Source organism: Aedes aegypti, chromosome 2 (assembly GCF_002204515.2).
Source record: "Aedes aegypti strain LVP_AGWG chromosome 2, AaegL5.0 Primary Assembly, whole genome shotgun sequence".
In the NCBI taxonomy this organism is placed as follows: domain Eukaryota; kingdom Metazoa; phylum Arthropoda; class Insecta; order Diptera; family Culicidae; genus Aedes; species Aedes aegypti.
In genome coordinates, this window is record NC_035108.1 from 219,033,310 (window position 1) to 219,053,736 (window position 20,427).

Consider the following 20,427-nt stretch of genomic DNA (forward strand, 5'->3'; position numbering starts at 1 on the left):
AGGCAGCATCTTGGGACCAATATTATACAATATTTTCACATCTGACTTACCTGAGTTACCTCAGGGATGTCAAAAATCTTTGTTTGCGGATGACACAGGCCTCTCCGCCAAAGGACGAAGCCTGCGTGTCATCTGTAGTCGATTGCAAAAAAGTTTGGATATTTTTTCTTCATACTTGCAAAAATGGAAGATTTCTCCTAATGCTTCCAAAACTCAACTAATAATATTCCCACATAAACCAAAAGCTCTTTATTTGAAACCTTCAAGTAGACATGTTGTCACGATGAGAGGGGTTCCAATAAATTGGTCAGATGAAGTTAAGTATCTAGGACTCATGCTAGATAAGAATTTAACTTTCAAAAATCACATTGAGGGCATTCAAGCCAAATGTAACAAATATGTAAAATGTCTCTATCCCCTTATTAATAGAAAATCAAAACTTTGTCTTAAGAACAAGCTTTTGATATTCAAACAAATTTTCAGGCCAGCCATGTTGTATGCTGTACCAATATGGACTAGCTGTTGTAATACCTGGAAGAAAGCTCTGCAGAGAATTCAAAATAAAATTTTGAAAATGATTCTGAGGCTTCCTCCCTGGTATAGTACCAATGAGTTACATAGGATATCCAATGTTGAAACATTGGAACAAATGTCAAATAAAATAATCAATAATTTCAGGCAAAAATCGTTACAATCTTCTATTGCCACGATTAATGCGTTATATGATTAGGTTAAGTTAGATTAAGTATATTAAAAACTTTTTTTTTTTCTCTTATAAGCAGGTGAAATCAACTCACCTGTAAAAAATCTGAACTGCTACGGCAAATGAAATGTAATATGTTGTTAACAAAATGTTAATAAAATCTTAGATTTGTTTTACCAAATTAGGATGATAGTGTTGTCTAATAACACAGAACACCTAGATATAAGAAATAATGAATGTAATGTTTGGAATGATACTAATAAAGAAATTAAAAAAAAAAAAAAAAAAAAAAAAAAAAAAAAAAAAAAAAAAAAAAAAAAAAAAAAAAAAAAAAAGTGATGGTCTGGGGGTGTTTTTCATGGAGTGGAGTAGGAAGCGTCGTGAAAATCGACGGAATAATGACGGCAGATTCCTACATTAACATCTTGCTGGAAAATCTGGAGGTTTCGCTGATCCAGACGGGCCTTGAAGAGAAATTCATATTTCTCTAGAACAACGACCCGAAGCATACTGGAAAGAAGACCAAGTCTTTTTTCCGGTCTTGTCGGATTAAACCGCTGGAATGGCCTCCACAAAGCCCAGACCTCAACCCCATCGAGAATTTGTGGGCGATTCTCGATGCTAGGGTTGAAAAAACTGGTGTTACCAACAAAAATAATTATTTTGAAGCCTTGGAGCGCGCCTGGGAAGAACTAGATCCACAACACCTACAAAACCTGGTGAAAAGCATGCCGAAGAGCCTCCAGCAAGTCCTTAAGGCCAAAGGAGGACACATTAACTATTAAATTGCTTTTTATTTTTCTTAAATCATCTTTTCTGGGGCCAAGAAGGAAGTGGGCACTTATTTTTGTCACTACTTTTTTTTCAATACAAATTGATTTTCTTTTTCTTTAAGTAAAATTCTTTTTTTAATCAAAATTTCGTAAGTGCAACTTTAAAAGAACATCAAAAATAAAATATCACAAAAGATTTAGGTGTGTTAACTTTAATTTGAACCAAATCAATGAGAGAAATTCGAAAACTGGTAAGGTGGGCACTTTATTTTGCCTCTCACTGTAAATATCTTGAGTAACCATTAAAACAAAATGTCCTAGTGTAACTCTTAGAGAAATTCCTGGGGGAAACCTTGAAGATATGAACATTAGCATACTTTACCAATCCCTTCATAAAAAAAAGTGTGTCTTGAAGATTCTCTGCAAGAATCCTTGATTTTCTAGAGGAATCTCTGAAAGAATACCAGAAAAAATCACCTAAAAATTATCTGGAGAAATTCCGCAGCTTTCCTGAAATAATTCCTGGAACAGATCTTGGAGGATTTCTGGGAGAAACTTCTGGAAGAATTCCAGTAAAAAATTTACTTTAGTAATCACTAGAGATATTCTTGCAGAAAATCCTTGCGAAATCTCTAAAGGAATCCCTGTAAATGTCTTGGCTGTCTTGGTAGTGAACAACACGTCAAGCCGTTCCCATAGGGGGGAAATGATTTCGATTCCTTATATTACATTTTTTTACTAATTTGGTAATAACGGAAATAAAATTCAAGTATGATAACTTCATGTTTAAGAGACCCATATAGCCTCAGCGGTAAACGCGCAGCTTTTCAGTAAGATAAAACTAATGGGTATGGGTTCGATTCCCACCGGTCGAGGATCCTTTCGGGTTGGAAATTTATTCGACTTCTCAGGTATACAATATCATCATGTCTTGGCATATATACATAGGCAAAAATAGTCAGATGGCAAACCTCTCCGTTTATAAATGCTGAGAAGCAGGCTCTGTTCCACTAGGTGCGTAACGCCAGGTATATGGCATGGTGTCCATTTACATCTGGATGAAAATCATGTATTTTGAGCCGTCGCATGATGGTACTATTTGATAATCTGAAAATGTCCACATCACACCCTACGGAACCGGCCCCCCCCCCTGTTCCCACGCCAATGCAAGCAACTCAGTAACTGTTGCAAGCAAGGTCTATGCCCTGATGAAACGGGAGAATTTCAAACCCGAATAGATTCTCAACCGTCGGGTTTTGAACCCACGACCCTCGTTATGCTCATGCTGAATAGCTGCGCCTTTACAACTATGACTATCTAGACCTCATAATTTTGATTTTTATACTTAGTTTTTTAGGTGCCCATATAAAATATGTATTTTTCTGAATTTTACCAATTTATGTCACGTATTTTTGCGCCCCCTAAAGGCTGGCGCCCCTGACAAGCGCCAACCTGGCTAACCGCACGCTACGGCACTGCCTAGAGGTAGACAAATTCTGCATTCTTTATAGTAATTTGTTTTTGGGCTAAATTGAATGTAATTATAAACACTTCGACCACATTATCGTTTTTAGCGATTTAACCTTTAGTTAAAGTAACCATTTTCTTGATTATATAATTTCTGGGATTTCATGTAAGGCACGATTCTTAGGTAAAGTAAATTCTCATGGGTTTTAAAAGTTCAAAGATGTAAAAATAATCACAATTTAAATTTTGAAAAAAAAAAGTAAAATAATTCGTAGTTGCTACTTTGCGATTGACCAGAATAATTGAAATTGCACAATGTACCAACATACGGAGCTTGGGAGTAGCTTTCAATCTGCAGTGTATAATTTTGAGAAATATATATATTATAAATCGCGGAAGGGAAGGAATGATAGTGTGCCATTCATTGTTACTAAATTACGAATATACAATCAAATGTAATCATAACTTGTTCATCCCTCCATTATTTTGATAAAAAATAAATAAAAGAACCTATCGGTCTAAGATGTAGAAAATACTTTTCGGAAAACAGTGTGTAAGTACAAATTAGCATAACACATACAGGAAAGGCGTATATGAACATTTCCCAATAAATTAGGAAAACATCATCCCATGTGCTTTTTCGCAATGAACAATCATAGATTTTTGCTTGATTGCACCAAATTGGCAGCAGATGACAAAATTACGAGATGGAACTCCCCCTCAATTTAATTACCGTAAACCCGGTAGCGGCAGGCAATCAAACCACTTATCACTTGCCCAAAATTGGCCTTATGTGCTAGTCTTTTAATGCATACCCGAACGTGTTTTCACGTCTCCTTTATGATATAACGCACCCAAGCCAATTACAAAATCTTTTAATTCAATTAGTACCCGTTGTAACTATTTCCTAGCACATGCCAAGCAGTTTATCGCTGTCATGAATATCAATAAAGTAAATATAACAGATGTCACTAAACAAAGTTAATTTGTTTGATACGGCTATTTTCCTCGTAGAAGCGAGGGGTGAATTGCTGTATATCAAGTTAAAGCGCAAATCGTCATGCACAGATAAGGGTGTTTCCTCCCCTCCGATTACAAACGATGTAAATAATGGTAATTAGGCAATTGTGGATAGGACAGCGAAGATTAAAAGGTGTTGTTGTGAAAGCAAAGCAAGTATATATATCATTCTCACTTACATGTACAATATAAAATGCAAAGTGTGATTTGCCGTCGCGTTTCGAGCAGTAGGGCAAGGAATCTCAGCGTTGGCACACCAGATTCGATGATAGATAACGAACATTATTGAATGTTGAACACTTTAAAAGATAAGCTCCTATCACTACTTATCACAGTAATTTGCTGTTTTGTTGACATTTCTCTAATTGATCATTCCTACACATAATGTGTTGCGCTGGGTGAATTGGTTTGGCGTAAAAGTAATAATTTCGAATCATTAGTCTATCGCTGACTGAATAAACAACGTTGAAAAGCATAATATCCGCTATACATTTTTCATCTTCTTAGCTGACTATTTTAAATTGAACTTGATCATTGATTTTATATATGGCTTTGGTATTAGAATCACACATCTTTTTCGCGTAGCTACTTAAATTTGCTGATGAATGAATTATACCCTCGTGATGGTGTCGTATGTGAAGATAAAAACAAATGATTTTTAGAATTTTACAGTTTTGTCAAACGTTCTCTAACAAAACCACCTCTCTGACCCGATTTTTTCAAAAAAAGTTTCAAATATTATCCAAATGTTAATAAATGCCATAAATTTGAATGTTATGATTATGCTTATACAGTGTTGTTCAGACTCATTTCCCCGAAAATAACATTTTCCGAACTACGAAGCCACGAACTTCTACAACCATGCTCTATCCTCCTAAGATAGAAAATCAGATGGTTAAGCTTCAGTACTGCACACAAAATCGATCAATTTTGATCCCAGAGAGCCACAATTCAAGTTTCGGTGAAATGAAATGAGTGAGTGAGTGAGTGCGAATCATTTCACCGAAACTTGAATTGTGGCTTCTGGGATAAAAATTGATCGATTTTGTGTGCAGTACTGAAGCTTAACCATCTGCTTTTCTATCTTAGGAGGATAGAGCATGTTTGTAGTAGTTCGTTGCTTCGTAGTTCGGAAAATGTTATTTTCGGGGAAATGAGTCTGAACAACACTGTGCTTATAGTAAAACTTTGAATTTTTATTGATTGTCCAAAATGTGTAAAAAAGATGAATGTGTCAAAATTCTACTATTTGTCACGTTTAAATAACTATTTTGAATGTATTTTGTGAAATTTCCAAAAAAATTCAAAATCTCGATACCTCCCTAACTCGATGGTCCTATCCTGGGAGGGAGGCACAGATACTACACACGAAATATACCGTAAAATGGGGGTGTTAAGGGATGAAAAAAAATTTCATCTTCTAGTATGTCAATAATTGAACAAAGTACAGCCCTCTCGTCGTGTATATCAAAAGCCAAATACAATTATGACGATCCCATGACAGATTTCTGAGATAATAATGAAAATGTGTGATTTTTGACGGAAAATGCAAAATGGGGTGTTAAGGAATTTGAGTTTCGTAAATAAAACCATGTTTTTCAAACAGCAAAACATAATCTTTTTGGTCAATAACGTTGGTGCTTTCATTCAATTTCATAAGTTATGTTCAACCTTAATCAGATACTATATCAATATTATTGAACTTGGAACTCCTGCAAACGCAAACCGTTTCATTTTAACTGCTAAATTTTTCATAGTTATTAATCCTATTTGGGAACTATCAAAACATCATAAAATTGTCTTGAAATGATTTTTTATACTTATATGCAACAGGATCATAACCTTAACATTTGCAGTATACGAATCCTGAGGGCTATGCAGAGCAACTACGTAAATAATCTATAATATAAGGATAATTTCAACAAGCTTTGAGTTTTAATAGGGAAAATTGTCAATTTGTTCTGAAAATAAAACACTACACTAAACAAAGGATTTGCATGCAACACCCAGTGGCATAGTCGAAAAAATACCGAAGAAAAAAAGTGTTGGAGCGGAAATCTAACGCTCACTATATAACACGTTAAGTGCCCAACGAGGCCGCGAAGTTTCTCAAAAAGAGCTAAAAATGACAGAATCTATGTACAGAGAGTTACGCGAAGAGGCTTCTTTGAATGATTGTTCTCCTTCGTCTTCGAAAGAAGCCCCTATTTGTTTTGCTGGTCTGTTTGATAGCTGGACGGTTTGAAAGCTCGATAGATTTGGTTTAACTCTTCGCGCAACTTTTCATTTATAGACTCTGAGAAATGACAAAATATTATTATTGTTTACCACTTCATAGGATTACCACTAAAAGAAAACAACGGCTGCAAAACCATTTTGCATTTCCAAATAAAAGAATCATTCTAACTTCCCAAACATTTTACCAGTATGTTCGAACAAGTTTTGGAAATAATGTCTAGAAAAGTCCTATATTTACTTTAATACGTAGTTAACAAGATTTTCCAACCCTTCTAACCAATTTTTGAGATAAGACATTTTTGAAGATATTCAGTAACAAACAAAACAGGGTCCCTAACTGTTACAATGCAGTTCTACCTCACGGAGTAAGGCAAAAGTATATTACAGCATAAATCGAATGAGTTTAGTAACTTGGAAAAAGTAGAAAAGATAATCCCTCAACACCCCACGTATTTTCAAAAACAGACTTTTTCCATAAAAAATATTAAAAGTCGAAATCTAGGTTAAATTTTAAAAAAATTGTTGCCTGCATTGTGATCTCAATTAAATAAACTTATCTTCTAAGTTACTCACAAATTTTCCTTATATTGTTTCATAGTTTTGTAGTTTAATGTATTTAGCCTAAAAAATTTGAACAAAAAATTTTTTGAATCGTTTTCAATATCTAGACTCCACAATACTTTTTTTTATTAGACATTACCTATCACATACTGCAGTTCACAATCCTCCGAACCAATCAAGCATTTCAGATGACTGATATATCGACTTTCGACGTTTTTGTGACTTGTTAAACTTTATGGAGAAGTTCAATCCCTTAAAACCCCACGAGTCCTTAACACCCCATTTTACGGTAACACAAAACTATTCCAAATCGCAAGATAACTCCCGCTCACCAACGACAATCCAGGCAGGCTTGGGAAAAATCGCTAGTTTTCTTCTATTGTGTACCTTAGATCTTTCTAGACAAACATGGAAAAGGGGCCATAGTTGTATATGAATTTAATTTTAATTTTCATTGGGAAACAGTAAAAAGATGCGTGTTTCAATACTTTATATTCGATCAAATTAAAATGTGTTATCGTGGCATTGCTTTTGGATGTGCAGGAATTGATTTTCAACCGATTGTTGTCAACTTTGTTGAAATGCAAAAAATTGTATTGATCAATTACGCGCTTTTATCAAGTTTGCCCATTCTTTCAGATCTGGGCTCACAGTGACAGTTCGTGACAGCAGAATCTCGGCTCACTATGACGTACATAAATTTTGTATCGGTTCCTCCCTCCCAGGTCCTATCAATATCGAGTTAAGGAGAGTTGACTCCACATATAAGTTTATGTATTTTTTGCTAGGGAAAAATAACGATGCTTGTTATAAAAGTCGTGCCTTGCCTATACTTTTTGGACATCCTATACTTGTTGGCTAAGCTTCGTGATAGATTTTTCTGCGATTCTGCCGGGGTTTCGATCGGCACTACGACACCCGGATAGTTTTTTAGATTTTGTAGTTGAAATGAAATTATTGAAATAGAAAGAAGAGAAAAAATGCGAGTATGAATCCCTTAGAAGAGTGCTTAACTTGGTGAATTTTAGAGCGCTAGTTTTTGGCCGGCGTTTCGTTCTACACATCTTGCAGGTGCATCTGGTGAGTTTGTTCCTTTATAAAGGAAATAACGTTGCATTTCGGTTATGGAAAGTTTTTCGGTCTTAATCATTTTTACGATTCCGGGAAGTAGTATTTGGCCCGTTGAATACAGATTGCTCCTTTGTGGGCGAGCGACGGAATCCGGATCAATTGTGGTTGGTTTGCGTAGTAACCGCACTATCGGTATCGATCATCCGTGTAAATGCTTTCGTATTTATTTCAAACTATATCTTTATCGTTTACCAAAACGAATCCTTTCCCATATCCAAAATCCCAGTGTGTCCTTGTGGAAGTGCAGAGGACTCCTCGGCATCTATAAAGCTAGTTACACGTCAACATTTCCCTCCCATCCTCAAATTGACCTGCATTCGGACGCAGCCGGCGCCGGTATTGTTTGTTATAATAATGAGAGCACCAGTACTTACACATTGAAGATGCTATACTGATCCCGAATAATGGCTGTTGGTTCCCTGTGTAAGTACAGCTGTTCTTGCAATAACGGAGTAGCAACTGCGGGCGGTCAAACATGCTCATGCTCATCCTATAGTTGTTGGCTAAGTTTCACATTTGAAGTAATTTTGATAATGCGGGTAACTTTGATAGTAACCAACATACTAAATGGAATAACATAATTTATGTTAATCAGTTAAGCAAAACAAATGCAAAGGTAGATACTATTAGTATGACACTTCATGTCAGAACTATTTTCGTTGGAAGCAATAACATTTGAAGCTTTTCATTCATTCATAATTCATAATTCATAATCGATGAGATTTTAGCATCTTTGAAACCCTTACAATCATTATGTTCTACGATCATTATTTGAGGAAATTTTAAAGAGTTTGTCGGTTATCCCTGACAGCCCAATTATAGTAGAACATGAATCCGGTCTCAAATCTCTTAGCGATAATATTTTTTACAAATTAAGCCATTTTTATAATCAAAGTCATAAATTTCCATATTATGTTTAACGCCTAGATATATGCAACACCATTTTTGCTCTAAGTAACTCTTTTGGTTTTCTTCAAAATATCTTTTTCTTATATCCCAAAAACATTTGATTAATATTGAATTCAATATCTAAACGTGAATATCAATCGATATTTCAACAATTATTATTTTGCACCGATCTATACAGATTGATAATGGTGTTTGTCAGTGGCGCATCTTATGCAACTACGCAACAGTAACTTAGTTTGGTTCATATAAACACTGAAAATTTTAGTAGTCTTCAAGGTTACATCTTCAAAATTGTGTTTTTTTCTCAACTCTTGGATCTTTGATGAGTTCAACAAAAAAAAGCTTCTAAATAACGAAATTTTTCTTGCGTTTTCCTAATAATAAATTGAAGGCTGATGCTGAGAAGTTATGCAGTTTGTACAACACAGATAAAAACCTCGCGTTTCGTACTCAGCATTATCACGGTGCATTTGGCGGTGGTCAACGGAAGGTTAATATAAGATGCAGCATCCTGATAGAATTTTATACATCCTCATCAAGAAACTTCCAAAAAAATAGCTTGTCATTCTTAGTTGATATACCGTGCTGCATCGGATTGCCGGACGCTTCAAAAGCCGGACACTGCCCTCTTTCACGGTATTTTTGGACCAAGTTTCGATTTTAATTCGCCTAGAATCCATAATTGAGATGTCTTCTACATTCTCCATGCATAAAGTTGTCGAAAAAATAATTTTGCGGACACTTTAATTTACGGTATTTAACAAATGTTTTCAATAAGCATATTTTTCTGACAAATGGGAAAAATAGTTTTATAGTTTAATAACACATTGAGGACATTCAAGCCAAATGTAACATATATGTAAAATGTCTCTATCCCCTTATTAATAGAAAATCAAAACTTTGAACAAGCTTTGATATTCAAACAAATTTTCAGGCAAGCCATGTTGAATGCTGTACCAATATGGACTAGCTGTTGTAATACCAGCAGAAAGCTCTGCAGATAATTCAAAACAAAATTTTAAAAACGATTCTGAAGCTTCCTCCTATACCAGGTACCAATGACATTGGATTCATTTCATTTGTTTAGTTAACATCTACACAGATAACACTGAATCAACAATTTCACGCCACAATACTCGGTTCGTGGCCGCATCTCTCCATCCTCGGTTCTGCCCCACACTCGCCAAATCGATACGCACTTGATCCGCCCACCTAGCTCGCTGCGCTCCACGCCTTCTTGTACCAACCGGATCCGAAGCGAATAACATTTTTGCAGGGTTGCTGTCCGGCATTCTTGCAACATGCCCTGCGCATCGTATCCTTCCAGCTTTGGCCACCTTCTGGATACTGGGTTCGCCGTAGAGTTGGGCGAGCTCGTGGTTCATCCTTCGCCGCCACACACCGTTCTTCCTGCACACCGCCGAAGATCGTCCTAAGCACCCGACGTTCGAAGACTCCAAGTGCTTGCAGGTCCTCCTCGAGCATCGTCCACGTTTCATGCCCGTAGAGGACTACCGGCCTTATGAGCGTTTTGTACATGGTACATTTGGTGCGGGCGTGAATCTTTTTTGACCGCAGCTTCTTCTGGAGGCCATAGTAGGTCCGACTTCCACTGATGATGCGCCTCCGTATTTCACGGCTAACGTTATTGTCAGCCGTCAGCAAGGATCCAAGGTAGACGAACTCGTCGACCACCTCGAACGTATCCCCGTCTATCGTAACACTGCTACCTAGGCGAGCCCTGTCGCACTCGGCCCCACCAGCTAGCATGTACTTTGTCTTGGCCGCATTCACCACCAGTCCAACTTTTGCTGCCTCGCGTTTCAGGCGGGTGTACAGGTCTGCCACCTTTTCAAATGTTCGGCCGACGATGTCCATATCATCCGCGAAGCAAACAAATTGACTGGATCTCGTAAAAATCGTACCCCGGCTGTTAAGCCCGGCTCTCCGCATAACACCTTCTAGCGCAATATTGAACAACAGGCACGAAAGTCCATCACCTTGTCGTAGTCCCCGGTGGGATCCAAACGAACTGGAGTGTTCGCCTGAAACCTTCACACAATTTTGCACACCTTCTATCGTCGCTCTATTCAGTCTCGTGAGCTTCCCGGGAAAGCTGTTCTCGTCCATGATTTTCCATAGCTCTACGCGGTCGATTACTGTCGTATGCCGCCTTGAAATCGATGAAAAGGTGATGCGTTGGGACCTGGTATTCACGACATTTTTGGAGGATTTGCCGTACAGTAAAGATCTGGTCCGTTGCCGATCGACCGTCAACGAAAGCCGGCTTGATAACTTCTCACGAACTCGTTTACTACGGGTGACAGACGACGGAAGATGATCTGGGATTATACAGGGGATAGGCCAAAATGATTGAGATAGGCAAAATTTTACCCAAATTCAAATGCTTATAACTTTATGAAAAATGAATGAAATTGGATGCATCTGGAAGCAGTCGACGGAAAATTTGGTCCAGTTTTAGGAACTTCCTTGGCCATGCATATTGGCCACTGGACACCGGAGATGTTCCGGATTTTCTGAAGGTCATGTCCAAATGTCATTTTTTCTGTCGCTTGTATTTTTGTGCGGTGTAAAGTTAGATAGATGTTTGCCATTTTCCTAGAAACTAGAACTAATAGGAAGTGGAATGCCACCGGACGCATTAAGATTGGTTGGAAATATTCAGAAATATGACCATTTCCGTAAAACTGGTTCCGGAAAGCATGGTCCAGTCATGTTTGTATTTCCAATCATGTAAATATTATCCGGAGCTATATCCAAGTGGACATCAACCTTAAAAATGATGTTTCCTGCAGCGTATTCAGAACCATTAGATGCACAGACCACTCTATAGAAGGTTCCAGGTGCCCTGGGGGAGTGGTCAATTAGGAATATATCTGGAACCATATCAATATGGGCATCAAACTTCATGATTTTTCAAAGGTTATGCTTTCCGAAGCATTTCCAGCACCACCGGCTGCCATGACCACTTTATAGTAGATTCCAGGTGCCCCGGGGATGTGGCCAATTCAAAACATGCCCGAAAACACATCAATATGGGTAAAAACATCAAGATTTTTGAAGGTGATGCTAATAGAAGTATTTACAGCGCAACTTATTTATATGACCACTGTATAGCAGGTTCCATGGGCCCTGGGGGATGAGGTCATGTTTCGAGTTGGCCATATCTCTAGGAGCCCCTGGAATATACTATAGAGTGATTATTATATCTTGTGGTTCTGAAAATGCTCACCATTTTCCAAGTCACATGGATCTTACTGTTTATGGTAGAATGTGATTCTAAACAGATGAACGGACATGTTCCGAATTGGCCACATCCCCGGGGCACCTGGAACCTACTATAAAGTGGTTATGGCAGCCGGTGATGCTGGAAATGCTTCGAAAAGCATAACCTTTGAAAATCATGAAGTTTGATGCCCATATTGATATGGTTCCGGATATGTTCCTAATTGACCACTTCCCCCAGGGCACCTGGAACGTTCTATAGAGTGGTCTGTGCATCTAATGGTTCTGAATACGCTGCAGGAAACATCATTTTTAAGGTTGGTATCCGCTTGATATAGCTCCGGATAATATTTACATGATTGGAAATACAAACATGACTGACCATGCTTTCCGGAACCAGTTTTACGGAAATGGTCATATTTCTGAAGATTTCCACCCAATCTTAATGCGTCCGGTGGCATTCAACTTCCTATTAGTTCTAGTTTCTAGGATAATTGCAAACATCTATCTAACTTTACACCACACAAAAATACAAGCGACAGAAAAAATGACATTTGGACATGACCTCAGAAAATCCGGAACATCTCCGGTGTCCAGTGGCCAATATGCATGGCCAAGGAAGTTCCTAAAACTGGACCAAATTTGCCGTCGACTGCTTCCAGATGCATCCAATTTCATCCATTTTTCATAAAGTTATAAGCATTTGAATTTGGGCAAAATTTTGCCTATCTCAATCATTTTGCCTATCCCCTGTACTTTGTAGGCCGCATTTAGAATGGTGATCGCTCGAAAGTTCTCACAATCTAACTTGTCGCCTTTCTTGTAGATGGGGCAGATTACCCCTTCCTTCCACTCCTTCGGTAGCTGTTCTGTTTCCCAGATTGTGCCTATCAGCCGGTGCAGACAAATGGCCAGCTTTTCCGGACCCATCTTTATGAGTTCAGCTCCGATACCATCCTTACCAGCAGCTTTATTGTTCTTGAGCTGGTGAATGGCATCCTTAACCTCCCTCAAAGTTGGGGCTGGTTGGTTTCCATCTTCCGCAGTACTGACGAAGGCATTTCCTCCTTTGTCCCGTCCTTCATTGCCTGTGCTCTCAGCACCATTCAGGTGCTCGTCGAAGTGCTGCTTCCACCTTTCGATCACCTCACGCTCGTCCGTCAGAATGATCCCATCCTTATCCCTGCACATCTCGGCTCGCGGCACGAAGCCGTTGCGGGATACGTTGAGCTTCTGATAGAACCTACGCGTTTCCTGAGACCGGCACAGCTGTTCCATCTCCTCGCACTCCGTCTCCTCCAGGCGGCGTTTTTTCTCCCGAAAGAGGCGGGTCTGCTGTTGCCGTTTCCGTTTATAGCGTTCCACGTTCTGCCGGGTCCCTTGCTGCAGCATGGCCGCCCGCGCTGCATTCTTCTCCTTCAAAACCTCCTGGCACTCGTCGTCGAACCAATCGTTCCGTCGACTCCGTCCCACGTACCCGACGTTGCTCTCAGCTGCATCGTTGATGGCTGTTTTTACTGTTCTCCAGCAGTCCTCAAGAGGGGCTTCGTCCAGCTCACCCTCTTCCGGTAATGCAGCCTCGAGTTGCTGCGCGTATGCCGCTGCGACATCCGGTTGCTTGAACCGCTCTAGGTTATACCGGGGCGGCCGTCGGTACCGTACGTTGTTAACGTCGGAGAGTTTTGGGCGCAGTTTGACCACCACCAGATAATGGTCAGAGTCGATGTTAGCGCCACGATAGGTCCTGACGTCGATAATGTCGGAGAAGTGCCGACCATCAATCAGAACGTGGTCGATTTGCGATTCTGTCTGCTGTGGTGATCTCCAGGTGTATCGGTACGGAAGGCTGTGCTGGAAGTAGGTGCTACGAATGGCCATATTCTTGGAGGCGGCAAAATCGTTTCGTTCGTCAGCCGGTGGCGCTGAACTTTCCAATCGTCAGTCTGAATTCCTCCTCCTGGCCAACCTGAGCGTTTAGATCTCCTATGATGATTTTGACGTCGTAGCTTGGGCAACTGTCGTACTCGCGTTCAAGCTGCGCGTAAAAAGCGTCTTTATCATCATCAGTGCTTCCGGAGTGAGGGCTGTGCACGTTTATTATGCTGAAGTTGAAGAACCGGCCTTTGGTCCTCAACTTGCACATTCTCTCATTGATCGGCCACCACCCGATCACGCGCCTCTGCATATCACCCATCACTATAAAAGCTGTTCCCAGCTCATGTGTATTGTCGCAGCTCTGGTAGATGGTATGGTTACCTCTAAACGTTCGCACCATTGATCCCTTCCAACACACTTCCTGCAACGCTACGATGCCGAATGTACGGTCTTTCAGCACGTCGGCGAGTATGCGTGTGCTCCCGATGAAGTTGAGAGATGTACAGTTCCACGTACCGAGCTTCCAATCGCTAGTCCCTTTACGTCTCTGTGGTCTTCGCCGATTGTCCCGGTTCGTATTCTCTCGTTGATTATTCGTTGCTTGATTTTTTTACGGCTGGCTTGCAGGGCCTGACACCAACCCCCTAGATTTCCGGAGGACCATCCCCCCTAAATGTTCGGAGGACCATAGTGCGCAGTTTAGCTTAGAGTCCTTCTCTGGCACTCGGACGATGATCAGCCGCCCCTGACATGGGGAACAGACGCTGTTGTGAGCCACTCCTAACATGGAGTACAGACGCTCAAGGTTTGCAGAAGCAAAAGCAAAAGCAAACCCCCCCTTCCCTGTCAGCATACGACCAAAGTTCCCACCGGGGGTTGGTTACCCGATCTTCCCTAAGGTTACTCGTACCCCGGCCAGTACCGCGAGGAGGGATATGAGTTGCTGGGCAAGAGGCTAAGGACCGCCCAAAGGGGTCTATTTTATTCCTTCAGGTACGCGAGGTACCAATGGTATGCCATGCCCAGCCATTTACCAACCAACACAAATGTCAAATAAAATAATTAACAATTTAAGGCAAAAATCGTTAAAAAATTAGGCAGCATCCGAAACATCTAAAATGTCTCAGTTAACTATGTATTTAATTTAATTCTGCAACTATTTTTAGAGCATATGAATTCACGTGTAAGTTATTCTTTGGGTTTTGAAGCTTATGGAAATCAGAATTCTGTCATAGCAAATCCATCCTAATAGTAATTTCAACAATTATGAGATTTTTATTGATTAAGGGGCAAAATGTTGGGAGGATCAATGCTTCTCAAACAACAACTGACCTATTGGCCAAGGTAAACGTCCTTAGCGGCAAACGATCCGTCTCCCCGCCTACTCTCGTTTTGCTCGAGCAGATTAATAATCTATGGCTGAGTGACTCCTACCCGACAGAGTGGCGAGAGAGTTTCATTGTTCCGATACCTAAGGCCGGAAATCAGTTACGAGACCCAACAAGCTACCGTCCAATTGCTCTCAGTTGCTGCCTCTCGAAGGTAGTGGAGCGAATGGTGAACCGCCGACTAACACACCATTTATAGCAACACGGTCTACTCGACCACCGGAAGCACGCTTTCCGGTCTGGGTATGGTACGAACACCTACTTTGCAGTTCTCGGTGAAGTCCTGCAATAGGCAAATAATAAAAACTACCACATTGAGATGATCTCACTGGACATCGCAAAAGCGTTCAACCGGACTTGGACACTATTTGTTCTAGAAATGCTAGTCAGCGGTCACATCCTGCACTTCATAAAGAACTTCCTTACCAACCGATCCTTTAGGGTTGTTATAGGGGATGCCAAGTCCACCACCTTCAATAAAGAAACCGGCGTACCACAGGGGTCCGTCATATCGGTAACTTTATTTCTGGTCATGATGGACGGCGTATTCGAAGACCTGATAACAGTATAATAAAGGACCAAAAATTTATCTCCAGGTTAAGAACTGGTCATACAAGGGTTTCCCACAACCTAGGGGAGACACCTTTCCACCGGGTCTGCGAGGTTTGCAGTACAAACAATACTGTCGAGCACGTAATTTGCATATGCCCGCTGTACGAATATTCAAGACAGATGCACGGAATTCCAGGCAGCATCCGAGACGCCCTTCAAGACGACCTATCCTCAATAGCATCATTGATATCCTTCGGCAAAGGCGCTGGATTATATTGTAAGATTTAAGCTTTAGGCAACCGGATCAAAGGCTTTAGTTACCCCACTATATGTTAGTTTGCTATGTTTGAGTTCCTCGGATTCAGTTTGTTCTAAATTTTAAACCATGTATGACAGTCCCTTAGTTATCCTCATGTGTTGTCGTGTGAGTTTGGTTTTATTCTTTTAATTGTCCCTGTGATAAACTCAGTAGCGTAGCTAGGGGGTGCGGTGGGTGCGGTCCGCACCGGGCCCCGAGCTCCTGGGGGCCCCAAAATCGCAGGGTGGATTTCTCATAACATTAAAATTTCGACATAGCTTGTTGGAAACTGACAATTTATAAGATCCCAAAGAGATAATGAACATGACAATCATTATTTTTGGAGGAGACTAGGATCAGCGATGTACAGAGGAATTTCAAAGTAGCTGAAATTTGTTTTGCCTAATTCGAGAAAACTTGTCTTCTTGATTCGAGAAAAAATCAAGCTGCGGAACAGACTTTTGAGCTGTTAAGCTCATAAATAATCTAGTTTTAACTCTTGACATGATTGCCGGAAAAAAGTATAAACTTTGTCATGAAGAGATTAATCCCTCTACCATCAGCTTCTTTTTTACCTACAAAAAGTATTCAAATCGCGATAACTTTTTCGTTTCGCTATATTTTTGCACCATTTTTCACAAGTTTATAACCACAATTCCCCATACAAAATTTCTTTGGTCAATTTACCAACAAACTAAAATATAGGCTATACAATGTCAGGTAATCAGGAGCTTAACGTAATATGTGGGCTACATTACATTAAGGTTTAAGAATCCAAAATTGTTAACCATTTTCGTTAGGTAAAAAAGAAGAAAAATCCTTGTTTTGATGGCTATCCCATTTACCAGACATTCTGAGAAAATTGAGAATATATCTCACGTATAATGATCCGCAACACATCATGAGAATCTGTTCCTTCTTCTTCTTGGCATTACGTCCGCACTGGGACAGAGCCTGGCCTGCTTCTCAGCTTAGTGTTCTTATGAGCACTTTCACAGTTATTAACCCTCTAATACCCAACCCCGCCTTTAGACGGGGTACACTTTGAAGTTTTGTGTATTTTTTCGTAGCTCGGAAATCAAAATGATTTTATTTTTGGCTTCAACCTTGACTCATAACACGCATATAAGAAAAGTTTTTTATGACTTTTGAAACTTTTTTTGTATTTTTGAAAATTGTTTTGAAAAATTGTATTCTTATGTAACCTACAAATACCCAGGGTTCATTTAACGTGTGATATAAAAAATCGTACCTTTTATATTTTTCTACGATCAACCTATCACAAAAAAAGAGCTTGGTTCACGGAGACGGAATTCAACTCAATTTTGGGTTATTTCAACGCAATTCCGTAGTTGAGCCCAATAACTCAATTTTGGCTAAATTTCCAAGGTCCCCACTAGGTAGTTTGGCTTTAGTTCCATTAGAAAAATATACTCAATTTTTGGTTGATTTAACGCAAAATTAAATTCTTTCGACCCAAACATAAGAAAAGTTGCATTTACCCAAATTTGGCTTATTGGGCCAAAGGGGGTACTTTGGGTAGATGCAGCTCTCTCTATTTTTGACAACATTCGTGTGGGAGAAGGAGAAAACCGAGAGATTTTGGGTTGAAACTATAATCGATATACTTAATTTTGGGTAAAGTAAACTCAAAAATAAGGTAAAAATATTTCTCCGTGTTGTATCCAAATAATTTTTAACCTGTTTTTTCCGTTAAATACACGGAAAATAAAAATATTTCCAGAAAAATATTAAAAATTTATTTTTTTTTAAATTAGCGTAAAAATTTGAATTTTTATTATTGCCAAAAATCAGTAACTAGAAGAGGCTTCAAGAAAAAATGAATAAGGGTAGTGATGTTCAAAAATAAAAATTATAAAAATAAAAAACCGAAATCCATAGATTTGCGAATGAAAATAAATCATTGCCCAAAACGTGTTTAGAACGATTTTAGATAACTAAAAATGAAATTTAGATCGAAAATAAAAATTTGGGTATTAGAGGGTATACTGAGTGCTTTCTCTGCCAATGTTGCCATTTTCGCATTCGTATATTGTGTGGCATGGCTTGCTTTGTAGCCGTGGACTCTAACCACTTGGCTAAGGAAGGTCCCTCATGAGCTCTGATTTGATCGGGGGAAAATAGTGTATGAGAAAACTATTGCTATAGGATGTTTTATGATTGTTTATCACGCCTGTAAAATAAAACACGTGATCTCTACGGTAAATAAGCGAGAGAAATAAGTTTTATCATCGCTGTTTCTTTAAGGCTCTCGTTCGCTGCTGTTGTTTCTCAAATTTGTTACAACTTGCGAAACATCGCACTTGTGAAAAAAGTTTTTCAATGAAAACCTATTGGCAAGGCGTCGTTGATTAACATGTAAAGGAATAATAACAAAATTGGGCAAAATTTCCGAATAGCATATGTTTAATAACTTTTTTTTCACAAGCATCATATTGCTTTGCGGTCTTCGACAATGTTGTTCATCGTAGAAATACCTAACTAGATCTGTGTTCAGAATTTTTATAGAGCACTATGGGCGACCGCTGGCGATTTTTCTTTGCAAAAGTGAGTTTTCCCATAGTAAATCCCATACAAACTTTGAATGGCTGGCGCGTAAATATAGTTTCGCCGATCGAGCTGAAATTTTGCACAGTTGTTATGGGACCTAAATGCAATCCAAAAAGTGGACTGGAGCGAGAATCTAAATTTTTCATATAACCGTGTCCCAGGCTGATCATGGATCGACATAGATGGGATGTTTTTCTTCATTTACTTGGATCGTGTTCAAAATCAAGTGAGAGCGAATTCTGCAAAGCCTGATCCCAATAGACTTAATAAAGAATGAACAAGGAGCTTCTATTATGTCAAACACACTAATTACCTGATAACTCCATTTCGGTGAGCCGCGGATAATACAGGTATGGTTGCCTCAAAAACTCCAGCTGAGGTAACTGTGGGAAGTTCAACTGGCCTCTAATATCTTCCTGGGAATAGAGATAAAAGATTATCAATGTAGGATTTCGTACGAAGTGTATAACAAATTGAATAAAAACTCAACAAACTGTACGGTAATTTATTACTTAATTCTACTTCGTCACATGGGTAATGGATCTGGTTCCAAAATTTTATGAAAATGATATAAATTGTTATTTATGACATATTGATAACCATGTTTGCAATTAAAATCTAACTGCAAAATTAGATATTATTTTGTTATTTCTAAATCCAAATTGAAATATTATTCATTCATTGAATACATAACTTTTATTTACATATTTATATAATAAAATGACTTTTTGTATTTTTGTCTTCAAGTAAAAAGTTTTCCCGTTAGCCCATGAGCTGTTCCTAAAATTGACACTACAAGTAACATTACCTTTACAATTGTTATCTAGGAATAAAGAAAACAATGAAAGATAAAATTAATATCACCGTTGTGATATTTGATCAAACAAAGAATGTCACGGCGATAACTAATTTAGGTGGTCATTTAAATTTCGTAAGGAACTATTAATATTCAAACAACATATTTTGTTGTTAATTTCCTTACATCCAATTATTTGTTCTTCGTAATAATAATAAAAAAAACACCGTTGTTGTGTATGCTTAGCTTAGCTTAGCTTAGCTTAGCTTAGACTGACTACACATATCAATGGTTGCTCTTCCGTGATTGACCGAAGTCAGTAAAAATGCACAAAGAACAACTAGAAGTTCGGCTGGGATTGGCCATAATCTTCTTCAGTGTGCATAATTCAGTGCCTCTATTTATACAGGGTCAATAACGGCGCCGGCCACGTCCTTGCAGTCAGGTGGGATTGGGGGAAGGAATGTTAGTGTGTAACCTTTGCTTTTTGGAGACCGTGTTTGCCTCTGCATCTCCACAAAGGTTACTGGGAGGGATGTTTGTTAATGGGGAGGATCGTTGGGTCATAGAATTCACTTTGATAAGCGATTAGACCATGATAAACAATGATTTGTGAGATATATACATGCTTATACGTAAATATAATATTTTCATTTGATATGAACAATTTCTATGTAGAGGAAAATTATGCCGACACTTGAGGTGACGAACCATTCAAAGTTTGTTGAACAAATACCTAAATGTAACATTCCTACAGCTGTCAGGACGAAAGCATGTGTTATTATATTTTACTCATTTGAAAAGAAACAAAAAAACTCGATTGGTTGGGACATCATAGAACACTCTTATTCTTATGCCGACACTTACAGTGGCGAACCATCCAAAGTTTGTTGAATAAA

At 38.9% G+C, this 20,427-nt stretch overlaps 1 protein-coding gene across 2 annotated transcripts in view; it reads right to left on the reverse strand.

Moving 5' to 3' along the window:
- The window catches only part of LOC5576378 (homeobox protein Hox-C3a), a 94,768-nt gene that overhangs the window by 17,128 nt on the left and 57,213 nt on the right, over positions 1-20,427 (reverse strand). Inside the window, exon 3 of one of the 2 annotated variants that reach the window (XR_002500323.1) lies at positions 19,046-19,144. Coding sequence is in view for 1 of the 2 variants with exons in the window: in XM_001662551.2 (XP_001662601.2) it covers positions 19,046-19,148 (103 nt within the window). In the remaining variant the exon portion in view is untranslated. Of the gene's footprint in view, positions 1-19,045; positions 19,149-20,427 lie in introns of both variants that reach the window. The other variant, XM_001662551.2, reaches the window with a different exon arrangement.